The sequence below is a fragment of the Berghia stephanieae genome, chromosome 4 (genome assembly GCF_034508935.2).
Source record: "Berghia stephanieae isolate SIO BIC M18660-M18661 chromosome 4, UCSD_Bste_1.3, whole genome shotgun sequence".
NCBI lineage: Eukaryota > Metazoa > Mollusca > Gastropoda > Nudibranchia > Aeolidiidae > Berghia > Berghia stephanieae.
In genome coordinates, this window is record NC_088363.1 from 83,515,061 (window position 1) to 83,542,534 (window position 27,474).

General features: G+C 35.2%; 1 protein-coding gene across 3 annotated transcripts in view; it reads right to left on the reverse strand.

The window, feature by feature from the left end:
• Positions 1 to 27,474, reverse strand: part of LOC144971406 (uncharacterized) — a 69,739-nt gene that overhangs the window by 24,590 nt on the left and 17,675 nt on the right. For 2 of the 3 annotated variants that reach the window (XM_078912255.1, XM_078912254.1), the window contains exons 14-35: positions 26,858 to 26,944; positions 25,719 to 26,063; positions 23,771 to 23,923; positions 22,696 to 22,830; positions 22,176 to 22,303; positions 21,068 to 21,132; positions 20,019 to 20,259; positions 19,801 to 19,885; positions 17,291 to 17,398; positions 16,110 to 16,176; positions 12,212 to 12,281; positions 11,749 to 11,901; positions 11,305 to 11,379; positions 10,567 to 10,713; positions 9,718 to 9,808; positions 9,250 to 9,348; positions 8,588 to 8,625; positions 4,472 to 4,618; positions 3,207 to 3,327; positions 1,973 to 2,079; positions 1,445 to 1,642; positions 795 to 908 (exon numbers count right to left, since the gene is read on the reverse strand). In XM_078912255.1, the coding sequence (XP_078768381.1) occupies positions 795 to 908; positions 1,445 to 1,642; positions 1,973 to 2,079; positions 3,207 to 3,327; positions 4,472 to 4,618; positions 8,588 to 8,625; positions 9,250 to 9,348; positions 9,718 to 9,808; positions 10,567 to 10,713; positions 11,305 to 11,379; positions 11,749 to 11,901; positions 12,212 to 12,281; positions 16,110 to 16,176; positions 17,291 to 17,398; positions 19,801 to 19,885; positions 20,019 to 20,259; positions 21,068 to 21,132; positions 22,176 to 22,303; positions 22,696 to 22,830; positions 23,771 to 23,923; positions 25,719 to 26,063; positions 26,858 to 26,944 (2,774 nt within the window). The remainder of the gene's footprint in view (positions 1 to 794; positions 909 to 1,444; positions 1,643 to 1,972; positions 2,080 to 3,206; positions 3,328 to 4,471; positions 4,619 to 8,587; positions 8,626 to 9,249; positions 9,349 to 9,717; positions 9,809 to 10,566; positions 10,714 to 11,304; positions 11,380 to 11,748; positions 11,902 to 12,211; positions 12,282 to 16,109; positions 16,177 to 17,290; positions 17,399 to 19,800; positions 19,886 to 20,018; positions 20,260 to 21,067; positions 21,133 to 22,175; positions 22,304 to 22,695; positions 22,831 to 23,770; positions 23,924 to 25,718; positions 26,064 to 26,857; positions 26,945 to 27,474) is intronic. The other variant, XM_078912256.1, reaches the window with a different exon arrangement.

Here is a 27,474-nt window from a genome sequence, read left to right on the forward strand (position 1 = left end):
CTGCATAATTCCTTTTAAGTGATTTCTTAGACTGACATGTTGGGTTAGAGGTTCTTTCAAATGAAATAATTTAAAAACACAAAATAGCAGCTAACTCAAATTTGGTGACATCATGATAGAATAAATTGCACACATTTTGATCTAAGGTATACACTGTGCGTTAAATACTATGATAAATATCTGATAGGCGTCAAGCCTATGTTGGGGTAAAGAAGATAAAGAAAATAAAGTTTTAAGTCAGAATCATCTGGATAAGTAAAAACAACTCACCTAATGAAAACCAGGCAAACCTAGGTGCCAGGAATTTAAGATGACCTCCCCCCACCCCCCTTTCTCCCCCAAATAAAAATATATTCATTTCTTTTGCAAACCTGATTTACTCATGCATATTTTAATGTCTATTTTAAAAAAAAGATAAAAGGCAACAGACAGCCGCCATTTTGGCAAAACTTTATCATACAAATAAAAGGAGAAGCAGAAATTAGACCAAAGATATCTCCATGAAATCAAACTATTTAAAAATAACAAACAAAAGAAAACAAAAAGACAAAAAAAAAACAACAAAACAAATATAAACAATATAAATTATAATGTACAACTATCGGGCAAGAATTGAATATATACAAATATCATCCGAGCACCAATTTGTCTAGAAATTCAATAATCAACTATGTCTGGTTGTTGTAGAATGTTGTCAAAAAAATTAACCAACCCAGCAAAATAAAAATAAAAAACAAAACCAAGATGGCTAAAAAATAACCCCAAACCCACAAGTATTACACGTCGGTACTTACTTTCCCAATGTATCGTACAGAATCCCTCGATGCAAGTAAGACATGACATTTTCCTCTGTATCGTTCAACAACAAAGACACACTGTAGTCTTGTAGAGCTCTTTTTGGATGGGCTCTGAGATATGAAAGAGGGAGCTGGCTGTCATATTTTACTTCACACATACTGTAGCAATAAGGTCATGAGTCAAAATGCACTTGGCATTAAACCGAAGACTGAACAGCAAAAGATACCATATCATAAAAACTCACCCCATTTCCTACTTGTTATAATATATATATATATATATATATATATATATATATATATATATATATATAATATATATATATATATATATATATATATATATACATACATAATGTTTTCCCCTTTTTTTCCTTATGTGTTGAAATCATTTATAAATTATAATACAGTTGTGAAATTCCTATATGCTATACATCATTATAATAGTAATAATAAATAACAATAGAAATTTCCATCCTTTCCATCAAATAGACTCATCTCCCAAATTATTGTCGGGTAGACAGAAAAGCCAGAAAAAAACATCACCCAAGATTGATACATTTTTTGCTATGTGAGTGATCTTCTGTGTTACAGCGATCACATTGTTTCACCAGGCAAAATAAAAAAAAAATGTTTATCATCTTTACTTTCGCAAGATGCATGCTCTTTGGTAGAAAGCCTGCCAGTTGTACGGGTCCAGATGTATAGCAGCACTGAGATCTTCCACTGCCGGCACCCAAGAGTTCATTTTGGCATAGGCTCTGCCTCGAAACAGTCTGGCTGTGGCGTTGAGAGGGTCCACCTTAAGTAGTTCTGTAAAGTCATTGATGGCATTTTGCCAGGTTCTATGTAAACGATAGAAAAATAAAATAAATGAAAAAATATGAGGCAAAATCTTAGGGTAATTGAAATCAGCAAAGTAGTACACTGAATGTTGAATAAGAGAAAAGTAAATATGACACGCACATCGAAGGTTAGTATTAAGGTGAATTCAGATTTTTATTCATAGTAATGGTAACATCAAATAAAATCATAGAAATAAACAGGAGACCCAAAAACACTTTTCTGTTTTAGTTCCATATAAAAAAAACCCCAACAAAACACAGGGACTGATCTTCTTTCATAGGGGCATCTACATTATGGCGATGGAGGAGAAGAAACAAAAAATGACTAACTCATTTTCAAAGTAGTACATCCCATGTTTCATGATGGCGTCGGTCCTTTGGGGTGATATTTTCATAGCTTTAGTGTAGTCTTCCATGGCCAGCAACATTTCACCTCTCTGGAAAAACAAAAGGAGCAAGGGGCAGGGCAGGGAAGGTATAGTTCAAGAATTATGAATCATCCAAATGAAATAGCTGGTGAACAGAAAAGAAAAAAAAAAAAAATCTTTATTGTCCAAAAAAGTGGCAATTTGTCATTTGGTTTACAGTGTTTGAAATTAAAAATACGATACATAGATAGATAGACAAAAATACACTAATAAAAAAAATAATATATAAACATCAAAATGAAGATGCAGTTTCATATCAGTTTCGAAACCCTATACATACTCTCACTTACTCACACTTACACACATCTACACATACACACACACACACACACACACACACACACATACGGACACAAGCAGAAGCATAAAAGCTTGGAAAGCTGTAGATTTATAACATTGATATTAATGGTCTTCTATACTGTGTTTCAAAAGCTCTGTCCAATATTGATTATTTAATTTTTTCACTCACGCTTTTTTAACACGTTTTCTATAGTTACAATGAGTTTCTCAAGCAATTTTCTACCAGTTTGTTGTCTTTAAAAATGAAAAACCTCACCTAGTCATGCGATGTAGTAAAGTCGATAAAATCATATTTTGACTTATAAGATAAAACTGTGCTCATCCAGAGTGTTGTTTTTAGCACAAAACACACTTGTGAGTACACGATCCAAATGCAGTATTACGTTTGAGATTCTAATGAAAACTTTTATTGTGGCTTTATTATTCAAAATGGTAAAGTTGGATAATTCAGCGCAAGATCGTGCAATTGGTATGATTAATTCTGGGATTGAAGTTTCTGTTGTTTGGCGTGTGAATAAATTTATAAGGATAAAGAATTAGGCTTATATAGCTTTATTTATTGCTTTAATCACGGGGGGTATGAAAGTAAATTTATATCTATTTGTTCTCTACTACTAGGAGTGAACCAGGGACTATGGGAAGAGGATATCAGAGGGAAATGAACCTGGTGCCCACTTCACATAGTCCGGCATCAATCCCCAGTGGTACCTATCTCCTATGGTCCCCAGTTAATTTCCCAGAGAAAGAGAGAGAGAGAGAGAGAAAGAGAGAGAGAGAGAGAGAGAGAGAGAGAGAGAGAGAGAGAGAGAGAGAGAGAGAGAGAGAGATGTTACTACCTCCTCATAGAGTCCAGCCCTTTGGTAATATGCCTCGTGATCCACTGGATTAAATTTGATGGCAGATGAATAGTTGATGATAGCCATAGTGATGTCCCCTTGTCTCTTGTAAATCTCTGCCCTGTTTTCAAATGCACAGATAAAATCTTTATTAGGGAGAATGAATTTCTTTCAGTTAATAATTTCTTTCACAATTTATCAATGATGGTCGCAATCCTGAGTGTTTTCACAAAAAGTATTTATGTGACCGTATGGGCCTTGGAATCAGGCTGGTTTCTGAATGGATGACAACAAACGTTAAATGGAGGTGCTGTATTCGGGGAACAAGAATTGTTCCATCACAATTATCCCAGGTCTAATCCAGGAAGGATTGACAGACCTGGACTTTGTGTGTATTTTGTATTGCTCAAATCCGCGATCGTCACATGGGACTTAAAAGATTTTCTTAAATAAGTTCATCATCATCATCATCATCATCATCATCATCATCATCATCATCATCAACATCATCATCGTAGTCTTCATTATCATTATCAACATCATCATCATCAACATCACCACCACCATTTTCACCACCATCATCATTTTTGCCATTACCATCACCTTAATTATCTTCATGATTATTCATCAGCACCAACATCACTGCCATCACCTTTCACCACTAAATATACTACCACCACCACCACCACCACCATCAAGACTAATATCACTATCAGTAACATCATTACATCACCACTTTGACCACCATCATCATCTTCAGCATCACCACTACCGTCATCTTCATTAACATGACCTAAACCACCATCACTATTGTCATCACCACCATCATGCCTATAAGTCTTGTTGACCCAGCTTAGACATGTAAGTCTTTGCCAGTGTCCTACCTCGGGTCTGTCTGTAAAAAGGCGCTCAGATTCAAGATGATTAGATTCAATTACAATAAATTGAGAATTGCCAATTCAGGAAAAAAGTAAAGCCTGTACTCTCGCACTGCTACACCAACATATTTACCACCAAAGCCTACATCACTTATCAGCAAATTTTACAGTTTCAAAACTATACTGAAATCCAAAATTTTACAGAAAATCAGCAAACTAGTAAATTATTATTATTCCATCTAAATGACCTTCTTTCAAATAGCATTAAATAACAGCGAATCAGTGATGATGATAATAATGATGAGGATGGCAGTGGCAGATCATGAGAACAGAACTCTGACGTAGCATCATAACCAGATGATAGCATTTGTTGAAAGTGATTTTTACATGGATCTGTAGGCTCCTGCATGATTCTTGTTCTTTTTCATGATAAAGTTGAGATCATCCAAAGCAGCTGACTTCCTATCCTGCAGAATGTACAATAAATGCCTGTGCCAGTACGCGTCGAGCAGCTCTGGTTCCATGTTGATGGCTCTGAAATGGAGGTGTGTCACGCTAAGTTGTTTAAGTGAAATGAAAAGTATTTAGCAACACATCTGAAATGGAGGTGTGTCATGCTAAGTTGGTTAATTGAAAAAAGAAACACAAAGCGAGAGTAGAAGAGCCTATCATAATTATGTTAAGGAACTTGTGAGTGAAGACACAAACAAAAAGCTCTGGAAATTTATAAAAAGTAGGAGGTGCGATTTGGTTGGTATTGCGCCCCTTGAGCATGATCATGTATTATACTCTGCCGGAAAGTCAAAAGCAGACATACTTAATAACCAATTCTGCTCTGTTTTTGCTTCAAAAGCTCATACCAAAATTTCCACTCAACAATTACAAAGTGAAGAAAACAATCACTACACTATGGCCGAAAAAATGTGACAGTAGAGGGCGTTTCCAAAATCCTCACCACTCTAGATCCAAAGAAAGCACATGGCCCTGACAAAATACCATCCGGTCTCTTAAAGAAAATCTATCCATGTCATTCCATGTAAACAATGTCTGCAGATCTTTGAGTTTTGAAATCAAAAGAATATTCCTTGTTAGAAAGTTTTTAACTAAAAATATCACAAAAAAATTAATGGTTTCTTTGGTTTTATCAACACCTGATTATTGCAACTTCCTTTTGTTAGGTCTCCAACTGGATTTGACTGGTAAATTACAACGGGTACAAAAGAAATTCGCCCCACTTTTGGAAAATGTGCACTGGATTCCTGTCCGCTATAGAATTGATTATAAAATTGCTTTATTAGTTTTCAAATGCATTAACAATTTAGCTCCTCTTTATTTTTCTGAACTAAAAAACCTTGAGCCTCGAACCAGAAGCCTTCGATCATTACGCGTTATCACTTTATTATCTATACCAAAAAGTAAGTTAAAATCTTTTGGTGATCACTTTTTTCAATATTATGGCCCTAAGCTCTGGAATACCCTACCGTAACCCATTAGAGAAATCGAGAATATCTCGAACTTCAAATCTGCTTAAAAAACCCACTTTATCAAAATTCATTTTACACCATGCCGGCTGTAATGTTTGAATACTATTATTTAATAAACTAGTAAAAAGCCCGCAATTTCGCGGGGAAAGAACTATTTTCATTCAATAATGTACCCACCATCATTTAATGAGGGCATATTGGTAAACAACGTTGTCTGTGTAACTTGGTACATCCCCCTGTTGATTTGGCCCAACATGAAGTGTAAGCTACTATAGCCTCTGACCCGTGACACAGCAACATATAGTTGTCCGTGTGTGAAAACAGGTTGTGGTAAGAAAGTCAACTGCGAAAATAAACCTGAAGTAGCAGACGAGAGCAGACTTGAAAGACGATCCTGGGATCGAGAACTTACCTTACAGTACAGTACTCTGGTGATCATGTTTGGTGGCGTTTGGCACCGTTTTTATGCACCTCCACTGGAGGTATACAAAAACGCACCATTTTTATGCACCTCCTTTGGCGCTGCTGGTTGATTAATGAAAATGTTTCTGCTTCAAGCTCGAAGGAAAAAATAACGATAAGTGTTGAATTGTAAGCCTCAATTAAATAGACGAAGACATATTGTGGACGTTTCTGATTTCCCCTTTATCAACAAAACACGACGAAAAAGACACTAAGAACGAATGAGAGATGTGTAGTGTGAATGGCGTAGATAAGGTAAATAGACACAAACAATGATGGGACGGGAAGTTTTTGAAAAACAACAAAAACAAACCAAAAAAAAAAAAGAAGAAGAAGAAGAAAAAAAGAAAAAAAAAACCCAATAAAATTACAAAGACGCGTTAAAACGAATACACTGATGATAATGATAAAATATTATAAAATGATAACAATCAATGTTTACATATAAATGCACATCAATAACACATTGAATGGTACCGATGTTGTTTTTTTTTTCAATATAATAATAAATAATAATAATAATAGATTAATTTAAGGTTTTAAATATATGTCCAGTAACTATAACAACGAAAATGATGTCTTTCTCAATAAAGTAAACTTTAAAAAAATGTCCACAATGGGATTGAACCCAGTACTTTCAAGGTTAGAGTCTGACAGCTTATCCACTGCACTACGGAGCCACCTGACTATTCATAACATTTAATAAGGTCTTTCTAAAACCTTATTTTACCTTCAATGCTACTTCTATTTTCTTGTTTTAAATTTCCATTTTTTTAGATTATTATTATTTTTAAAAATCTATTACCAAAGAAGTTAAACCTGGGTATTATCCACCCGAAACCATCACCTTGAAAGCATCAAAGGGGCAATAATAATACTTGATGTCATAAATAGAGGAAAACTGTTGAAAACTTAGTGTAGATCTGAAATCCTTAAAGTAATTAAGTGAATACATTATTTCGAATGCGACGATTTGCGTAAAAACGCCAAACTGACAACTTTTTACAGTGTCGAAATTGGTTGCTTTTGAGAGTGTTAGTTTGACTCAACGAAGTTTCAAACTGACTTTAAATTATAAAAGGAAATCAAATTATCTGTTTATCTATCTCTAAAAAATACATTTCTAATTTTCAAATCTTTCGGTAGAGTTGTGCGCCGTATAATTTTTTTTATTGACTCAAATGGCACAATGTTCTCCACAAGGCTAGAATATATTTTTTAAAGACAACAGTCTATACGTTTTTATATTTCATGTTCTAAACTGCATTACACAGTTCCTCCCCGCCTCCCCTCTTTTCAATTAATTAATTGCGCACCTTTTAGAATTATCTAGCATTCTATTTTAATTCGTGCTTCCTTACAACAAAGGAGCATACCAATTTCCTGCCAACCAATGTTTTGTTTATTCATCTTAACTACGCCACTACCACAGTATCTCATTCATCATTCATCTGTGGTGTTTCATTCATCCTGTTTTGTTGATAAAGGGGAAACCTGAAACGTTCATTTGATCTGTTTTTGTAATTAAATTGAAGCTTACATTCAATTTCACATTATTACTTATTTCTTCGAGCAGCAACATTTACATTAAATGAATACATTATACTGGGGATGTAGGAGCTTTCGGAATGTCTCCCCTTTACTTAACTTATGGAAAAACAAACATCCTAGCACCTTTACTAAGACTTATGACTAATCCTAATAGAAAAAAAAAATCCTCTGATCTCGAGCTAACCTTAATAGAAAAAATGATGACAAATTGAATAAATAAACGCCTGACAAAAGATCAACTGTGAAAATACAAATTGAATGAATACTGGGGATGTAGGAGCTTTCGGAATGTCTCTCCTTTACTTAACTTATGGAAAAACAAACACCCTAGCACCTTTACTAAGACTTATGACTAACCCTAATAGAAAAAAATCCTTCGATCTCGAGCTAACCCTTATAGTAAAAAAGACCCTCGGACTCAAAATGGAGACTGAAAATCAAAACAATGGTCAAAATCCATGTCAACTTTTGGTTGTTCTTCCTGTCGTAAAAACGCCAGACAACTTTTTACAGTGACGAAATTGGTTGATTTTGAGAGTGTTTAGTGTCGTCTGTACGTATTTTATGATATCTGCATGACTCAACGAACTTTCAAACTGACTTTAAATTATAAAAGGAAATCAAGTTATCTGTTTATATATCTGTAAAAAATACATTTCTAATTTTCAAATCTTTCAGTAGAGTTGTGCACCCTATCAATTTTTTTATTGACTCAAATAAGCACAATGTTCTCCACAATGCTATATTTTTTAAAGAAAGATTGCGTATTTTGTTTCAATATTTCATTTTGACCACCTGTCTTCGTCACATAATTCATTATATGGCTGTAAAGCACATTGAGATGTTTGATTCATGAAAAGTGCTCAACAGGTGTCATTCATTATCATTATTATTCAAACTATAACCCCGATTTTCAAAAGACTGATATCTAATTGACTTGATTATTTCTATAACTATAGCGACAGGGTCTTCAATTGTTGATAACTATCATGCAGTTTTAACCCACCTGTCTAAGTCTTCTTCTGCTTTCTTCAGCAATCCAATCTGCGTGCAAAGGAAAAAAAATAGGAAAACAATTTCTTAGTCAAAGCAAATTTTGGGCATGGAAATAAATTGCTTTTTTGTTTTTTTAAAAATCGAGTTGCCTCAGTTAATTATAGAAAATCAGTTGCTATCAGTAGTATAGACCTTAGGAGTATTATAATATTCTTTAAAATGTATGGTCCAACCCCAAAGAGCCTATCAGAACAGAAAATTGATGTGAATTTTGAATTAAAGTTGAATTACTTTCCAAATAATTGCTCAACAAGGTCAATGATGACATCAACATATTCATAATTTAACAATATTATCTTCCCATGTTGCCTTTATGATGGCAATTGACAATACTAAATTTAAGGCATTTAGCTTTATAAGCTAGTAGAGGTTTTATAAAGCACAATATCCACAAAACATACTCACATTGCTTTAAAAGGATCCCTAGCCACAGCAACACAAAACATGTAGGACAAGACTTTGCCTTTGAGGCAAAATTACAATTTCCAAAGACTCAACTATGAGCTGCTCAGAGCGGGACCCAAACCCAGGACCTTTCAAACTAATGTATTTCCTCTCTACAGCAAAGGACCAGCTGCAGGGGATGTCAAACAGTTAACTAAAATGACTCACTTTTCTGAGAAGAGCTCCACGCCGACAAAAGTCAAAAGCATTTTTGTTGTGTTTCATGTCAATCATCTGTGTCAGCTTGTCAATTTCCTCTGTCAAAATCTAAACAGAACAATAAAATAACACTTGTTTGTAAGAATTTTAGTAACCGACGCATTGAAGTTTCATTAAGTTTTATCAAATTATTGGGTGGTTGTTTGCTCAATATGTAGAGCACCCTTATCATCATCATCATCATCATCATCATCGTCATATTGTCATCATCACCATTGCCCGGTGCCAAGTCTGTTGTAAACATCAAAACCAAGACTGTAATGATTGACTTTTATTTATAGAACTATTTTGTGAATGACCAAAGGAAGATAATCATATAATATTTTCATTGAGATAGCTCACAATAGACTCCGAATAAGACATTGTCCAGGGGAATGTAATATTGATATGATAATCTTAATCCCGATTAATGCTTACATGATATATCTCTGAATTTTCTGGCGTATCCATTATTGGGGCTATTGCCTCAACATCCTGTGAAAGGATGTCTGAAATGGGATCCTTTTTCCTGTGCAATTAAAAAATTCATTATAATGTTAAATAATAAAAGCACAATTGAAGTACAATACCACTTCCATTAAGTACATGAAACAAAAGAGAAACGTTCCAGTATGCATCATGTAAATAATTTAAAAAATTATTTTGTATCCACAATAATTTAAATTTTACGATTGAACTGAAACAATAAACCATGAATTTCACTGATATTTAGAATACTTCTTAGACTAATGAAATGGCAATCAAAACATCACATTCCTTTTGTATAGAATTGGCTTATAAAAAAATATTATGACATTTTTGGTATAAATGATACCGTGTTTATCGCTTAGGTATTCTCAGTAAGACTATCAAATGTCAGATAACAACAAGAGTGACAAAGGTTAAAGGTTGTTCATATTATAAATGATACAGTGAATTAAGTGAATCGATCAATATTCACAGATAAGAGCACCTTAGATATTGGCATTAATGTGAGCATCTTAGATATTGGCATTAATGTGAGCACCTTAGATATTGGCATTAATGTGAGCACTTAAGATATTGGCATAAATGTATAGTAGAGCTTGGATATGGTAAACTACTCCAAGCAAAAAACAATAGTTTTCCATATCAGTAGTTCTTTATTCCATTGAAAGAATAGGGGAGTGGGGAGAAATGAGTCATAGACATGTGTTCGTCATTTCCATGAAATTGTTTTATGAGTATTTGTTACAAGCTTGCCCTATCTATAGTTTCAATATTTTCTGTAAAAACTTCAATACTGACGATTTTTTTTCTTTCTTCTCTTCCTTGTCCTCCCCTTCAACCTCTGCCTCTTCCTCTCCATCTGACACGTCTGGTGTAGGTGGGAAGACCTGGTCAAACCACGTGTTCCAAATTCCTCTCACCCACTCTCTCTCATCGTCGTTCTTCCTGAAACAGATTGGACAGTAGAAATCACTGGCTTGTATTTGTCTCTTATTTTTCAAAAATTAACTATTCCCAACAGCTTTCAACTTGGAATTTCCATATTTGACAAAGATAAATGCAAGGACCATTTGTGCCCACCCATCGTCTAATGTTATGTCGAGGTGAAGAAAATGTTTTTAAAAAAAAGGATATTCCTGATCCTATCCGTCTTTTAAACCTTAAATCAAATCAAATGATATCCGATGCACAATCAACTTTTAAACCTTAAATCAAATGATATCCGATGCACAATCAACTTTTAAAGCTTAAATCAAATGATATCCGATGCACAATCAACTTTTAAACCTTAAATCAAATGATATCAGATGCACAATCAACTTTTAAAGCTTAAATCAAATGATATTCGATGCACAATCAACTTTTAAACCTTAAATCAAATGATATCAGATGCACAATCAACTTCAAGTAAACAAAAATTAATATTAATATCACTCGGCCCAGATAACAATTTATAATACAAAGAAGTGAATTCAATTTGTTATTCATTTAATCAATTAATTATTTTTTTCTAAAGACAAGCATCCTACGACTTACGGCATTCTCTTTCTTGTCTTGTATTCATCAAAATTCAAAAGATCAGGTATGCTGGACTGGTGAGTTCTGATATGCCTGAAAAATAAATAGCAAAATATGGAGCAACCATTAATGTAGTCAAAGCAATTAAGTGATGCGTTATAAAAATATCTAATTTGAGTCATTTTGTGGCAAATACAAAAATCACTGACCTCGACGTATAAAAAAATTTGAAATTTATGTTTTAAAATGTTATGAAAACATATTCTTTTCATTAATGTCACTGAAAAAAGCGGCAATTTTTTAAATGCCTTTTCCAAAATTATTTATGTATCTTGTGAAAATTTTAAATGCCTATTAAAAATAATCAGCTATCTTCTAAAAAAAACATAAAAATTCAGAGATTTCAAACAATATTAAAGAAAAAATATGAAATACATTGGCACTTTCAGAGTCTAATCTCACCATGGAACCCGCAAGTCTCTTTCTAAAGCCCTGTGTAGTTTTGGCATGGACTCATGACGTGTCAGTTTCACCATTGGCTTGGAGACCAAAAATTTCTCTGCTGCTTCAATTCGAGCCATATCCAGAGGTCTGCCTCCCTTCTTTTTCTTTTTCCTATAAATTAGTATAAATCAGAGAAGGGTTAGCCCAATGAATTTTAATCATTATTCAAAGTAAAACTAGAGGTATTATACTTATCAAATACATCTAATGAAATACAAGCTATTGTCCATTTCAATATCAAAATATAACAATAAAACATTAAGTATCACAGACCTAGCCTTTGGAATTCACATAAAATTAAATCAAAACTTGTGATTGTGTAGAAGTTTCAAAACTTTGCACCACTCCATCACATTTTGATAAACAATAGTTAAGTACTTGACTAAATTGATATTGATAGCTTACAAATTTGAATATTTACTTTTTGGGGAGTATTACATAATTTCTTCCTGCTTTTAATGCTTGTTCAGCAGGAGTCAACTCTTCCTCAACTGTGGAATAAAATAAGCAATACTTTTTAAATGGGGTATTTCAAACAGATTTATTAATTCACAGAAAAACTATGGCATGCACTTGAGTAACTTTTTAAACTTGAAATCTAACACAAATATTCTACGGATTTGTATAACAAAATTAAAGACATTTGGTGATGGATCGCTTTAAAAAATACAGGCCGACCATTTTGATGGTGTCCAATGTGAAGCACTAGAAGGCCTTGGCAATGATGTTCAATAATTTCAAACATGATGATTTAAAGAAATCAACATAATTGAACATCCTAAATATCAAACTTGTAATACAGCAAGTGTTCACAATAGCCATGGCCACCAACCATGAATTGACTGATGAAAAAAATTCCCGAAAAACAAATTGAGTTGCCTAAACAACCATTTCAAACTAATGTATCAAAATACATTAATACAGTGAAGTTAGAAAATGTTAAGAAGTTGCTTTTGTTATGGGGGTAGCTATTTACTGAAAATCATGACAAAAATACTATTTTTTAATTTTTTCTCTCTCCAAATTTCGTAGCTGTATTTTGAGGATAGAGATCATCATCATCATCATCATTGCCTTTTTCACCCTGGGTCAGGGTATAGGCCACAGACAAACAGTGTCAATCCTTCTCTATCTTGAGCTAACTTTTTTATCTCTTTCCATGCCTTATGATTTCTCTGTATATCAGTTTCTTTAATCCTTCTCCATGTTCCTCGTGGCCTTCCCCTTGATCTTCTGCCCTGGGGGTCCAGTCCAATACTTTCTTTGTTATTGTGGAGTCATTCTTTCTAAGGGTGTGTCCAATCCACCTCCATCGTCTTCTTCCTATTTCCTCTTCCACTGGTTTCTGCTGTGTTCTTTTCCATACTTCGTCATTCGTAATTTTATCCATCCATTTTATTCTGAGAAGCTTATGCATGCACCTGTTTACGAAAATTTGTATCTTCCTTATACACATGCCTGCGATGCATTCCAAGTTTCACATCCATACAGTAGAATAGACTTCATGTATGAGTTGAAAAGTCTTAGCTTTAGTCGAAGGGAGATATCTTTAGTTCTCTGTTCAAAGACGTGAATGCAGCTTGTGCCTTTCCTATCCGTGCTTTCACTTCTGCGTCTGTGCCTCTATCCTTATCAATTATACTCCCAAGATAACAGAAAGTGTCTATATCTTCAAGTTCCTGATCTTTTACTTTGATCTGCTCTCTTTGACGCGTACCTATCCTCAAGACCTTTGACTTTGCATGGTAATATCTCAAACCAATTGATTCCAAGAGTCTATTTATAATTGTGGTTTTTGCTTGCATCTGGTCCTGGGTGTTCGACAGATGAGCCAGATCATCTGCAAAAATCTAGATCATCCAACTGTGTCCAGGGGTCCACTGTATCCCATTTCTTTGCCCTTTGGAGGTTTCCTTCATTAGCCAATCAATGGCAAGGATGAACAGGAATGGGAGAGCAAGCATCCCTGCTTGACACCGGTCTTAAATTCAAAGCTGTCCGTAAGCTGATATTCATGTACAACCCTGCAACTTGATCCTTCATACATTCCTTGATGAGGTTTACTAACTTCTTAGGTATTTCATAATGTGTCAGAATTTTCCACAATGTTGCTCTGTCAATATTGTTGTAAGCTTTCTCGTAATCCAGAAAGTTGACAATAAGAGGAGAGTTCCATTCTATAGACTGTTCCACTATGACTTGCTGAGAAGTAATCTGGTCGGTGGTTGAACGGTTTTTCCGAAAACCTGCCTGTTTGTCCTGCAGTTTAGCATCTGTTGCATTCTTAATTCTCTCGAGAATAATACGATTGAAAACCTTTCCTGGGATAGAGAGAAGAGTGATTCCTCGATAATTATTACAATTACTGTGGTCCCCTTTCTTTGGAAGCTTGATGACATCCCTCCTTCCAATCCTTTGGGAATATCCTGTCATTCCAGATCCTCTCAAACAGTGGGTGAAGGGCCTCAGCATTTCTTTAAGTATCAACTTTTAGAGCCTCCGGTGGAATCTGGTCTGGTCCAGCAGCTTTCCCCAATTTCATCTTGTTAATTGCACTCACAATCTCTGCTATCAATGGTGGATCACAGCTAATTGGTAGCTCGTTCCTTGCAGGCAAAATGTCAGGTGGGTTGTTTAGTGGTGCTTTGTTCAGAAGGCAGTTGTTCCCTCCATCGCTCAGATTGAGCCTCTTTTCCAAAAATAGTTTTCCCATCTTTGTCTTTGACTGGTACCTCTGGTTTCCCATCTTTTCCAGTAAGTATTTTGGTAGTTTGATAAAGGATCCTCATGCGTCCTCCTGTCGCTGCTGCTTCTGCTTTCTCTGCAAGTCTGTTCAAGAATGCTTCCTTGTCTTTCTTCACAGATCTTTTGACGTCCTTAGCTGTGGTTCGATACTGCTCTTGTGCATCCAGTCTTGAGGCCCTTGTTCAACTTGCATTCACTTGTTCCTTCCTTGTTCTCCTCTTTTCAATAAGGTCCAAGGTGATTGGACTTAGCCATTATTTATGTTCCGATTTCTTTACACCACATACCTCTAGGCAAGTTGTTATGTAGACTTCCTTGATCTTTGCCCAATGTGACTCTATATCTATGTCCTCCTCAAGATCAGTTGGAGGTTGGAATATATTACTCAATTGCAGTTTGAACTCCTCATTTTTTCCCCATCTAGTGCATTCACCTGGAATTTTCTTGTGTATGATATGGTCCCATGTTTTGTGGGTCGGAGCTTAAGCTTTGCCAATAGCAGGTGGTGGTCTGATCTGCCCCTCTCCGCACTGTCACATCCTCTAATGAGCATCTGAATCTTCGGGAGATACAAAATGATCAATCTGATTCTCTGTCACACTGTCTGGTGAGACCCAAGTTTCCATGTGTATCCTTTTATGGGGAAACACTGATCCTCTGATCACCAAACTGTTGAATGCACAAAAATTTGCAAATCTCTTACCATTGTCGTTCATCTCTCCCATGCCACGACAGCCCATGATACCTTCATAACCCACGTTATCCTGTCCCACTTTAGCATTGGCATCTCCCATCAATATGTTGACGTCTTTCCTTGGCAACTTATCAATGACTTGTAGCAGACTATAAAATATATCTTTGTCCTAATCTGTTACATCATTTGTTGGGCCATAGATCTGTACAATGTTCGTGTTGATATTCTTACTCCATACTGTAAAGGACGCCATGATGACCCTTTCTCTGTGTTGTTCCCATCCTTGTTTAGAATTATTCCTACTCCCTGTGTATGAATCCCTTCCCCTCTCCCTGAATATAAAAACTTCTTCCCAGATTGGAGGTGTTTCTGTGAGGATTGTATCCAGAGGGTTTCACTTACTCCAAGTATATGCAGCCTGTATCTTCTCATCTCAGTCACAACTTGCTTCATACATGGTACGAACATTCCACGACGCAATTCAAAGCTGCTTGTTTGGCGAAGACATCATCGGGTCAGCAGAATCCTTTAAGCTTTGTCAGTTGTCTTTCATAAATTCTGTCATTGCAGAAAGTGTTCGGTCACCCAAGCTGAAAAAAGAATTTGATTTGTCTGCCTAGATTTCTGTAACAATTTGACTTTTACGGAAGGGGTGTTAACCCTTCGACAACCCCCAACCTGGAGGACCAGGTGACTCAAAAAGGGGGAGTCACATACCATTAGTCGCCTTTTATGACCTGCTGGCTTGGCGTTGAGCTATTCTTGCACCCTCTCTGTTGAAGGACCCTGGACATCACACAGGGGCAGGACAGAGATAAAAAATCTTAATTTTTTAGGATGAAAAGCTAAGCTATTATTATCGAATGCATCAAAATGTTACCATTTGCAACAGGCTCCATCATAAATTCTTCTTCCGCATTTTCTGTAACAGGTGTAGGCTCGTCCTGCTGGAATGGTACATGAAAAAAAAACAAATGATGCTATGATAACGTGAATATGATGGAGGAAAGCATCAACCCTGATCATGCAGCTGTATACAGACTTTCCACATGGAGGAAATGGGACAATCATGCAAATGAAGCTGTTGAAGACCCGAGAGATGAATTGCCCTACGGAACTGAGCTCCCCAGGAATGACTGGGTAACACTGAACAGAGCATGAGCAAAACTCGGGAGAACAGCTGGAAGCATGAAAAAGTGGGGGGGGGGGGGGGGGGTGAAACTAGCTTGTGGACATGTCGATGCCCAGAGCAGATGATGGAACACATCCTTAGAGAATGCCAGGACAGGCTCAGCTGCACTGACCATGACCTAATAGTCTGCTCCCCAGATGCTGTGGAGTGGGTTTGGTGTTGGAGCGACAAGATATGATGATGAATGTGAATATAAATCACATGAATCTGTCAAGACATTTAATCCACAGCTTATTTTTTATAGGGGCAGGCCTGATAACTAGTTCAGTAGAATATTCTAGAGGGACCGGTATCAGTCTGGATACAGTCAAATTTTTATTCTTACCGTCCTCCACCTTGTTCACCCAGCAGATTGGGTAAATGAGTCTATCAGATCTGGCAGAAAGCACTTTGCAATAGACTCACATCCTTTCCAAAAGGTGGCTATCATCTGCTTTTGTCCTATTAATGCTACAGAAAATGGAATTAACTCAGACTCCAAAAGTCTCATGGCACTAAGTGACAATTTTTCATTCTTTAAAATGTAATTTGTAACTTTCTTTATCAATTTCACATTGTTATTTATTTTTTCGAGCTTCGAGCAGTAACTTTTACATTATAATGGAAATAGTAAAGCACTCATTGCAGTCAGGGCATGGTCCTCACTCGCTCACAAAGGCAATCCTCAAACCTGGGATCAAAAAGAAAGACCTAAAAAACTACTGACCCGTCTCCAATTTGTCATTTATCTCAAAAATTCTGGAAAAGGTGACGTTGCGACAGTTATCTGCCCATATCATCAATAAAGAAATGGATAAGGATATATACCAAAAAATTGTAACCATTTTGTGCAGTATCATAATGATTGCACTTACAGTAAATAAGTTTACCTCTTTCTTCTCTCTCTCTTCTTGTTCAAGTTTTTCTAGCTCATCAAAAGCCTCCTGGACTCTCATCTGTTTTTTTGCCTTTTCCAGAAGTCCTTTCTGTTCAGAAATCTACAACACAAAACAGAACATACTTTTAATAAGTGTGCACTTTTTCATACAAAGAGAAATAAGAATCAAACTGAAATATCAAAGACATGGATCTAAAGTCCATTATATACATGAGTTATTAATTGCTTATTAATATTTAGTTTCATTATACCATTTGCTGTATGGACACTAACAAAAAACTATTATCAAGTATAAAATAATGAACATTTGCTCATACGATTTATTTGAATAATTGTTCATGAATAATCCGCAATATTCTACAACATCCTCTTACCATTTAAGATTGCAAGAATGGTGGAATAGTTAAAAATCATAGTTTGGGAGAGAGGGAGTAATAGGCTTTTAACGAAATCGGGCCGAACGAGACGCCGAACGCCGAACCCGAACGGATATAGCCTTCTCACGTGACCATGAACGAGATCTGGATAGTGAAGACTCTCAAGCGGTATGCAGCATTGGATCTAAGGTCACGTGATAGAGGATAGCTTGAGTTGCTGTTGGCTTCAGCTGACAAGAAACGGAGAAGGAAAGAATGGAGACTACCTCAGGCCTCCCCCTGCCATGTGTTAGGGGAGGGGCAAGGTCAGTGTCATTCAATAGTATATAATTGTGCATGTGGCGCTCTATACGGAGAGAAAATATAAATTGATTACGGGGGAAGGTGGGGGAAGGGGGGGAGGTGGGTTTGACCCACAAACGACCGAGGTGTTGGGCTTCGGGTCACAGACGAGGTCCTGTATTCTCTATGCTTCGGGTAGACCATGATACGACATCAAAGGGAAAAGGCCGCTGGTACTTGGATGGTGGAAATGGTTGGGGGGGGGGGGGGGGGGGGGGGGGGGGTAGTGACAATCAGCATGGGATGTATTCATTAACATTAATAATATAGGCAATAGATGACCAGGGATGTGTATTGTTTGTGTATTGTTTGTATATGTTTATGTTTGTGTGTGTGTGTGTGTGTGTGCGCACGCGCGTGTGTGTGAAAGGGATTACACAAAAACACCTTTCTCTGTAGCTTCCAAATGATTACGTATACGATAAATTTGAAAACCACATTGTTTGAATCAGCTTGCAAAAAGGAGAACATTTATCGTTGTTTCACAAAAATAGGTGTAGAAATAAAAATTTTTTCTAGTAGATTGATTTTGAAAAAAATATTGCTCAATTTTTAAAAATTTAATGATAGTTTCTTTATTTTCTGGTCGATTTTCTTGATTTATATCTCATTTTTCAATTCTCAATGCGATGAGCACACTGATGTATCTCGTGTGATTCAAAAGCGTTGTTTGTTTTTTTATGCTGAGAGTCCTGCCTCACTAATTAATTCCTGAGCGTTGAGATGGTGACGCAACTATTACATACAAGACCTTGCAGTCGAGATGGCAGGGCTTTTGGGTTACACAACCACTATTTACCCATCGGTCAGCGGTACTCTTTGATGTATACAACACTCACCGCCTTTACATAAAGCCGCCTGCCCATAAATCAAGAGATGATCTCATAACTGTTCACAAGCGAACTGTCAAACGAACAATCGATGATTGGATAAGAATCTCAAGATCTCATATAATAAGGTAAGTTTTGGAGAGGTGATATCCCCCCACCCGTCATCGGACAGAACTTTCATTGCGTTATATCATTTAAGCTCCGCCTCCTCTTTCTATTCCGGAGCGACGAGATTAGACGAGAGGACGCGAGAAAAAAATGGTCACGTGTTGGGTAAGTCGATCTGTCGGTCTGCTTCGGCGTGTAACTATAACTCTGTATTATTATTCTTTGTGACCCAAATCTTAATTGTTTCATGTGAATCGCTGTATTTTTATTTTTAAATGCATGTCTTGGACAGAGAGAAAAATAAAGTGAGTAAATGTAACTCATATAAAAGGGGACACAAATAACGTTTCGGCCATTGGCGTTTGTCAAGAGACAAACAACAAGTCACAAAAATATAAGGCTACAAAAAAATCACATTTTGTCAGTGGTAATTTGTGGAGAGGGGTTGGATGTGGATGCAAGAGGAGGCGCAAAGTAAAGGAGAGGAGGATAAATGGGAGAGAGAGAGAGAGAGAGAGAGAGAGAGAGAGAGAGAGAGAGAGAGAGAGAGAGAGAGAGAGAGAGAGAGAGAGAGAGAGTGGAAATTCCTGTCTTGGACACCACTAGTATTTTGCTCATGGATTGATTCAATGTTTACGACAGTGTATAGAAAAGATAATAGAGTACTAATTAAGTATTTTGATTTCCTGCACTTAAAAGGATATACTAAATATATTTCTTGTGGAACTATCAAAGTATCGTCATCATCAAACTTCAGAAAATATGAATTCCAGATAAGACTATTCTCAAAAGTGAAATACAAACGTCCTTAAACGTTTAAAAGGTGTAAAATATCTGATACTGACTTCATGCATGGCACTGTTGAAGTCTTGTGGTACTATCAAAGTATCGTCATCATCAAACTTCAGATTGGGGGCTGTCCCTGGTCGTCTGCATGAATTAGAAAATAAAATATTTTATAACATTCGTGGAATCAGACAGTTAAATAAATATCAATCATACATACATGCAACATTTACAATCTTTACAACATAATTATAAAGTTAACTTTAATGGAACTCACTCTTGTTTTTCTTCTCTTTTCTTCTTTGCAACTTGCTGTGACTGAAACTCAGCCTCAAAATTTCCCTGAGTATCCAAAGTGTCCTCCCTGTCCACGGCTCCACCCCTGTCTGTAGCTGTTATAGTTGTCGACTCTTGGTCATCCCGACCCTCAAGACCAGCCAGATCTACATCATATGGCATGCCTTCTGCTAGAGTCTCGTCAATCTGGTCATCATCAGGAGTCTCCTCGGGGAAGTTAACTTTATAAAAAAAGATATTGTTACAACATTTAGATAATAAATAATATGAAATCAAATGTAAGCTTAAATTTAATTACAAAAACAGATCAAATGAACGTTTCAGATTTCCCCTTTATCAACAAAACAGGATGAATGAAACACTACAGATGAATGAGATAATGTGGTAGTGGTAGTGGTGAGGATATAAAGTATTATTTTATAATACAGAAGGCAGTAAACAATAATAATAATAATAATAATAATAATAATAATAATAATAATAATAATAATAATAATAATAATAATAATAATAATAATAATAATAATAATAATAATAGATGGCATTTATTTCGCACATTTTCATCACTGCACGTTACATATAAATATACAAAATTGACATATAAAATATATACCACAATGATATCAATAGCAGCAGTGTATGTAATATCGTATTAGTATCATGAAAATGTTACGGTAAAAAAGTAGTGCTTTGACAATGATTTAAATCTATAAATAGATTGTGCTTCTCTTATCCTTGTGGGCAGGTCCTTCCACACAAGGGTAAAGTGTGGGTAAAGGTACAATTGCCATAAAATTTACAATTATAATCATTTCTAAGAGTAAGCTTCGTTTTGTCTGTCGAGGATTGTAAATTCCTATTTGGTACATATATTTCTATCATGCTATAAATGTAGTCATGTGCTTCATCATTTAGGCTTTTAAAACAAAACAGATCAATTTTTAAAAGACTCCTTCCTTGACAGGCAGCCAGGGCAGCTCATACAGAATAGGCAGGGAGTGGAAACTTTTAAAAATTTCTCTTACTTACTTTTCATTCTTTCTCTGCTGTATAACGTCAAAGTCTCGGCTGAATTGTGTCGTTTCAATACAGTCCTGGAATTTATACAAGGAGCAAAAACTAGTAGAAAATCATGAATCAACATTTTTTTTTCATAAAAAAATCAAAACGAGTGTATGATATTCAATGTAAATATTTTCACTCAAAGTTTCCATTTAATTGCAAATCTTATCACATCTGAGGCATTCCATAAATCTGTTGTTGCTTTCTTGTTAATTCTATTTCCTCACAACTCTGCTTATCCGAATGTCTTTACAATCTTATTGAATATTATCTTTTTACATCGTTTATAGCATTCCATTTATATATTCATTTAGTATACATTATTTATTACACCAGAAGATTTACGTCTCTAAGGACAACAAGTTAATTAAGAAGGCGACTGATAAAATTATTGCCCATCTCAATCGGCTCTGTTCATTCTATTTGGACAATCTTGCTCCAAAATCTCATCTCATTCTATCACAATATAATGGTATTTGTCCCTTCAATGTAAATTTTAATATCAATACAAAATACAATTTTAAATAATCTGTCAAAATATTTTTACTCTGAAGGTAGTCAGTGTTTGTCTACCTGTTCAAGTGTTTTTGGTTCCCGTACTTTTAATCATTTTATCACCAAGGATGAATGAAATATAACATAACTATGTTTATATCTGAGTAAACATAAACATGGTATAAAAGGGTTACTTATTAATTAGCTCATCATGATGTGTATGAAATATACAATATAATAATAATAATAATAATAATAATAATAATAATAATAATAAATAATAATAATAATAATAATAATAATAATAATAATAATAATAATAATAATAATAATAATAATAATAATAATAATAATAATAATAATAATAATAATAATAATAATACATAACTCAATTTATGAAATTTGCGCATCCTCCCTGTTTTTTCAGCCAGCCACACATATGTCAGTTGTAAATATTGACACTATAAAAATCACTAAAAGGTTTATTGAAGGCTGCGTATCATGTCATCGCATGGTAACCAAATAAAATAATCTAGGAAGAATGGCAAGACATTAACATTAACAATGAGTTCATCCAAACCTCTGAATAGCCTCTAGATGATCTTTAGATATTGCTTCCGGTTCCTCTTCTTCACTACTGTCACTCTCCTCGTCCACTTTGACTGGGGCCTTGACTCGTCCAAACTCATCTAACTCTTCCACATTGTACTGTATTATAATACAAACAAACAGATATAATAAAACATAACATATTTATATAATACAAACATATATAATAAAACATAACATATTTATATAATACAACTCGATATAATAAAACATAACATATTTATATAATACAACCAGATAATAAAACACATAACATATTTATTACTTGTTGTCCACAAAATAATCAAAACCATGAGAATTTGCCTAAATAATCAACAATTTTCAACTTTTTTATGAAGTAAAATACATACAGTGCTTTGCTGAATAATAGGATTACATTGCACATGTGAAGTCCCCTTGTGTTAACCCTTAAACAGCAAGATTAATTCGTCTAGTTTGTGAAAATATCAAAAGATGGTTTTATTTTTTTTTAATTTGAAGACAAATCTTACCTGAGTAAACAACAACTCCCTGACCTTGAAAGAGGCTGCACCAAGTTTGGGAGGAGCTGGGTTCCAATATACTTGGGATTCGTCACTTTTGATTTGAACAGCGTCCCCAGCCAGCGTCATGTCAAGGTCACCCAACTGTGATGAATAGCAATGTGAAATTGAATGTAAGCTTCAATCTAATTACGAAAACAGATAGAATGGACGTTTCGGGTTTCCTCTTTAACAACAAACAGGATGAATGAAGCACTACAGATGAAAGAGATGATGTGGTAGTGGCGTTGTTCTCTGCTTAACAAGACAGTAATAAGGATAAACTCGGGTTTCAAAAAACAGTGTGGTTCTGAAGGACGATATCTCTCTTCAGTTGAATTTGGGGCAACTACTGTCAAAAAGGAGTAACATTGCCTCGAGGGAAAACTTTGCCCTCTGTAGACTTCAAGCATTTAAAGCATTCTCAGCCTTGTTTCAGTTATGTTCCTGTTAAAAGACTTGATTTCTCATTAAACGAAAACATCTGCTACAAAAATAAATATACTCTAAATAGTCAAAAGCCAAAGTGGTGAAATTGCCTCATTTGCTAGAATGTCATACTTTGGTTGACGGTCGGTATACACTTTGAAATAAACCATCCTCCACCCTAAAAGAGAGCAAGTAATTGTTTCACTCAATTTAATTCCAAAGAATCCTTTCAATCTATAGCTTAATCAAAGGCCCACACTAATGTCTGTATTTCATTATCATTGTGTCAAATATATATTTAATTCAGCTTTAACTGGTAATGTATCTTGTCAGCTTGGATGTGGATTTCATGTGATCAGTGTGAATATTTTATACAAAAAAAAAAAACAAAGAACGAAACAAAAGCGAATTCATTTATATGTATCAATGTATCGCACTGAAGTTCACCACAAGTGTAACATTAAAAATAACTCTATATGCTTCAAAATAAAATTTAAATGTTTTTCAGATGAGAAATGAAACAGACAGAAAAGAAATATCAAAGGACAAAGAGAGAGGTGGAATTTCTCTTCTTCTTGATTTTTTTTTTTAAATCTAAATTTTTCTCCATTCTCACCATTTTCTCAGCCTTCCCTTGCCAATCCGTCAGGTTATCCTCACCAACCACTTGATTTGCCTCCGTGATGACTCTTTGAGCAGCTATTTCTATTCTTGTCTCTGTATCAGCGGTTGATGCCCTCTCCTCATGGATGGGTTCTCCTGGTTTGAACTTTAAAAGTTAAAATAGAGGAAATCGAATTTATAGAATTCCAAAGGTACTTTCAGTGTATTTAATAACAATAAATATAGAAATGATTAAATGAGAGACGTGATAGCACAGAGCAGGACAAAGAGGAGGGGATTCATCGACAGCCTATGCTGTGAAAGAAGTGACAGAAAAGATAAGCCATAGAAAGAAACAATATTGATGGTTGCACTTTACATTAATTCTTAATATTCATTTATATATATATATATATATATATATATATATATATATATATATATATATATATTATATATATATATATATATATATATATAAATGCACATTAAAGGAAATGAAGTAAGTAGAAAAGTGCCAGGAGACAATAGAGAATAAAAACTTGGTGATGATGGGGATCGAGTCCATGACCTTACTGTTACGACAACTCCACCTGGCCGTGAGAGAGACGCTATACAGTCGACGCCGTCCATCACTCAAAAAAACAAAACAAAATAAAAGTCGTTTCAAATGTAGTGTCCTTCCAGTGTCTGGTTTTCAACGTTTAGAGGCCACGGGTTCAACACACACAATTTCCACAAAGTTTGTTTACATGCCAGCAGTAATGCCTAAGTTCTATTCTCAACACAAACATATAACATAAAGTTGATTGAGACATTGAGTAGGCTCCAATATTGGGGGTGAATATTAATTCAGAAAAGTGAGTGGAGCAGGCACTTATATTGACAATAACAGGGAATGAGGTGAGTAGAAAAGTGCCATAAGACAATAGAGAATAAAAACTCGAACCCACGACCTATATATGCAATCCTGTATAATACAGGTTATCTTTAGTGGAGGAGTTCGTACATTGACCTGAGTGAAGGTCACAGGGTCAAGCTACCTTTCGACGCATGGTGAGCGAGAAGCCTGATAGAGCAGGTGGATATATTAAAAAGGCTGTTTTATAATAATTGGAATAAATTGAAATCATGATACAATTTTCTGATGACCAACATAGTATGCTGATAATTGTTTTTTCCATAATTGACATATCATTTTTATGTTGCTACAGTATCATTATAATAAATGAGCTTTATTTTTATGGCATTTACAAGTATATATAACCCTAAAAAAACAGGAAATTAGAAGCAATCCAAACCCTTAATCTCTATAAGGTTTTGGCACATAACAGACATAACAATTAACAACTCACTCTGAACGTTTCGTAATTTTGACAACCAAATAAGCTTGGAAACAACTGTATTTCATTAGCTCTTGGTCAGTTGGGTCACTGTCTATCACCACCCCTTGTTCTGATGATGATTCACCCAGACAATGATAGTCGTAGTACAATATCAACTCTCCCCAATAACCACTAGCACTCGTTCTTATAAACAATCTTGTTTTATACTTGTAGTGTTGAAAAGGTACTAATGATGAATAGTAAGCTTTCACTAATAGTTTTATATATTGTAATTATAGTAGTAGAATGTTAAGTACTCTGTTCAGTTGTATTACACATTAGTAAAGTAAAATGATTAAATGCACGCTATTTGATTATCTGATGATAGAGATTCCATGACATTCCTCTGTCTGACGTGAGGAATGTTTTATTTGTGTAAACAGTAGAGACTTGGAGAAAATGGGGTTCCAGAAGAGTTTTCATTTTCCTTTCCTCATGTCGCATGCCAGCTGCTCTCTTCTCGAGTTTATGAATACTTGAATGGATTAACTCCCTACCCAAACAAAATCAAAGTAAATGAAACAAGTAAATTAAGCTTCTTGCGACCAATAAAAATAAAATCAAACACAAACTCACCCTATAAGGTTGCTGAGGCATGACACTGGCATACTTGTCAGGATGGTGGTACTTTCTACCAACATTCATCAATTCTTCAGGCAATTGGAATTCTGTTGTCATCTTGCAGAAGTGGTGAATGTTGTTGGGAGCGAATTGCTTTCCCTTCTTGACAACAGGCGTCTCTCGTTTTGCTCCAGCTGGAGCCCATGAAGACAGGAATGAGAGGGAAGGTGCATGGATATTTGGTTTGGATTTTGTGTCTGGTACAGGAACTGTCTTTTCATGCATATCTTTTATTTGCCCATGAACACTTAAAATGTCCTCTGCAGATGCTTCTGGTGGAGACAAGAGGTCCTCCCAAGCCTTTGAAGTCAAAATGAAATCGAGTTAATTTAATGAATATATTTTTCTAAAACCACAAACCAGTGGCATATATTAATTGGATCCTTATAACTCAGTTGGCACAGCATCTCCCATACAAACAAATGGACTGGTATCAGTCCCAGATGAAATTAAGCCTTATTTCTTTCCACCTTGCAGTAATTAAAATGAATAAATGAAAAATAAAATTCTTATTAATCATCCATATTGGGTAATTTGCCTTTAGAGTGTATTTCAAGAAGAGATTGAAATATTCCAGTTCACTAGAACAAGTGACCTAATGCAAGGTGGACTTGCTCACGGCCACACAGCATGGAGGATGAAACAACGATAACTCTGCCCACGCTACTCCCTTGTATCAAAATGCCCACATTCTGTTAGATCTGGTGGACATTACTTTGTAATACAGACTATCATCCTATAAAAAGGGTAGCAAGCAATTGTTCCTGACCGTTTAACATTAAAGAAAATGAGACATATTCCAGCTCAATGAGCCTAATGAATCTGAAGGACTGCTACCATTTCGTGACTCAGATGTGAAGAGATTGTCTATGTAATCTAGTGGTATGACAATCGCCTTCAGATATTGGAAGGTCCAGGGATCGAGTCCTTGGAAAATAATCTTTACTGACATTCGCCTAAGTATGGTGAGAAAATGGGAGTAAAGGCCTTTTCTAAGGACTCAAACCTTTCACATCCAGTTCACAAGTCAAGTATTTTATTACAATAATAAATATTTTTGAAAGTTGACCTGAGGACCCCACGAATATCTTTACCTGTTGTATATCCCAGGGCATCAACATATTGGCCTCTTCCTCATCATCGTCATCCCCTTCCTCGATTCCTTCCCCATCTGTAGCATCCTGTAATACCAAATTACAGGCAGTTAAAAACATTCCAAGCTTTTATTTTAGAAAAAAAAACAAGAAATAGAATTGTAATATTTACAGGGTTGACATGGAGACAAAGTCCAATTTGATTTTGGATAATTAAAAAAATGGTTGAACAAGACAATAGAACAGAACCCATCCTTGTACATCTAGTTTTAAAGCTTCAGGTTAATCCTGTGACAAAAAGTGAATTAAAAAAGAGATGACATTTGACTTTTAAATCCTAAAGAATCGATAACTTTCCTCCTAGACAAAACAGAAATGTTGGCGTGTCTCATATTTCTGGCTATAAATTCAATTTTTTCTACTCAAACTGTCCCGACATAGTTCTATTTTGAGATAATGGATCACGTTTTGAATTCCATAAAATCATGAAATTTGAATCATATCAAAAGAAAAACAAATTATTTCAAACAACTGGTACCATAATATAAATAAACTACAAAATATTAGCAATATTAAGCAAGAAAAAAAAAAAGAACAAGATAATAGAAAATAAAGGT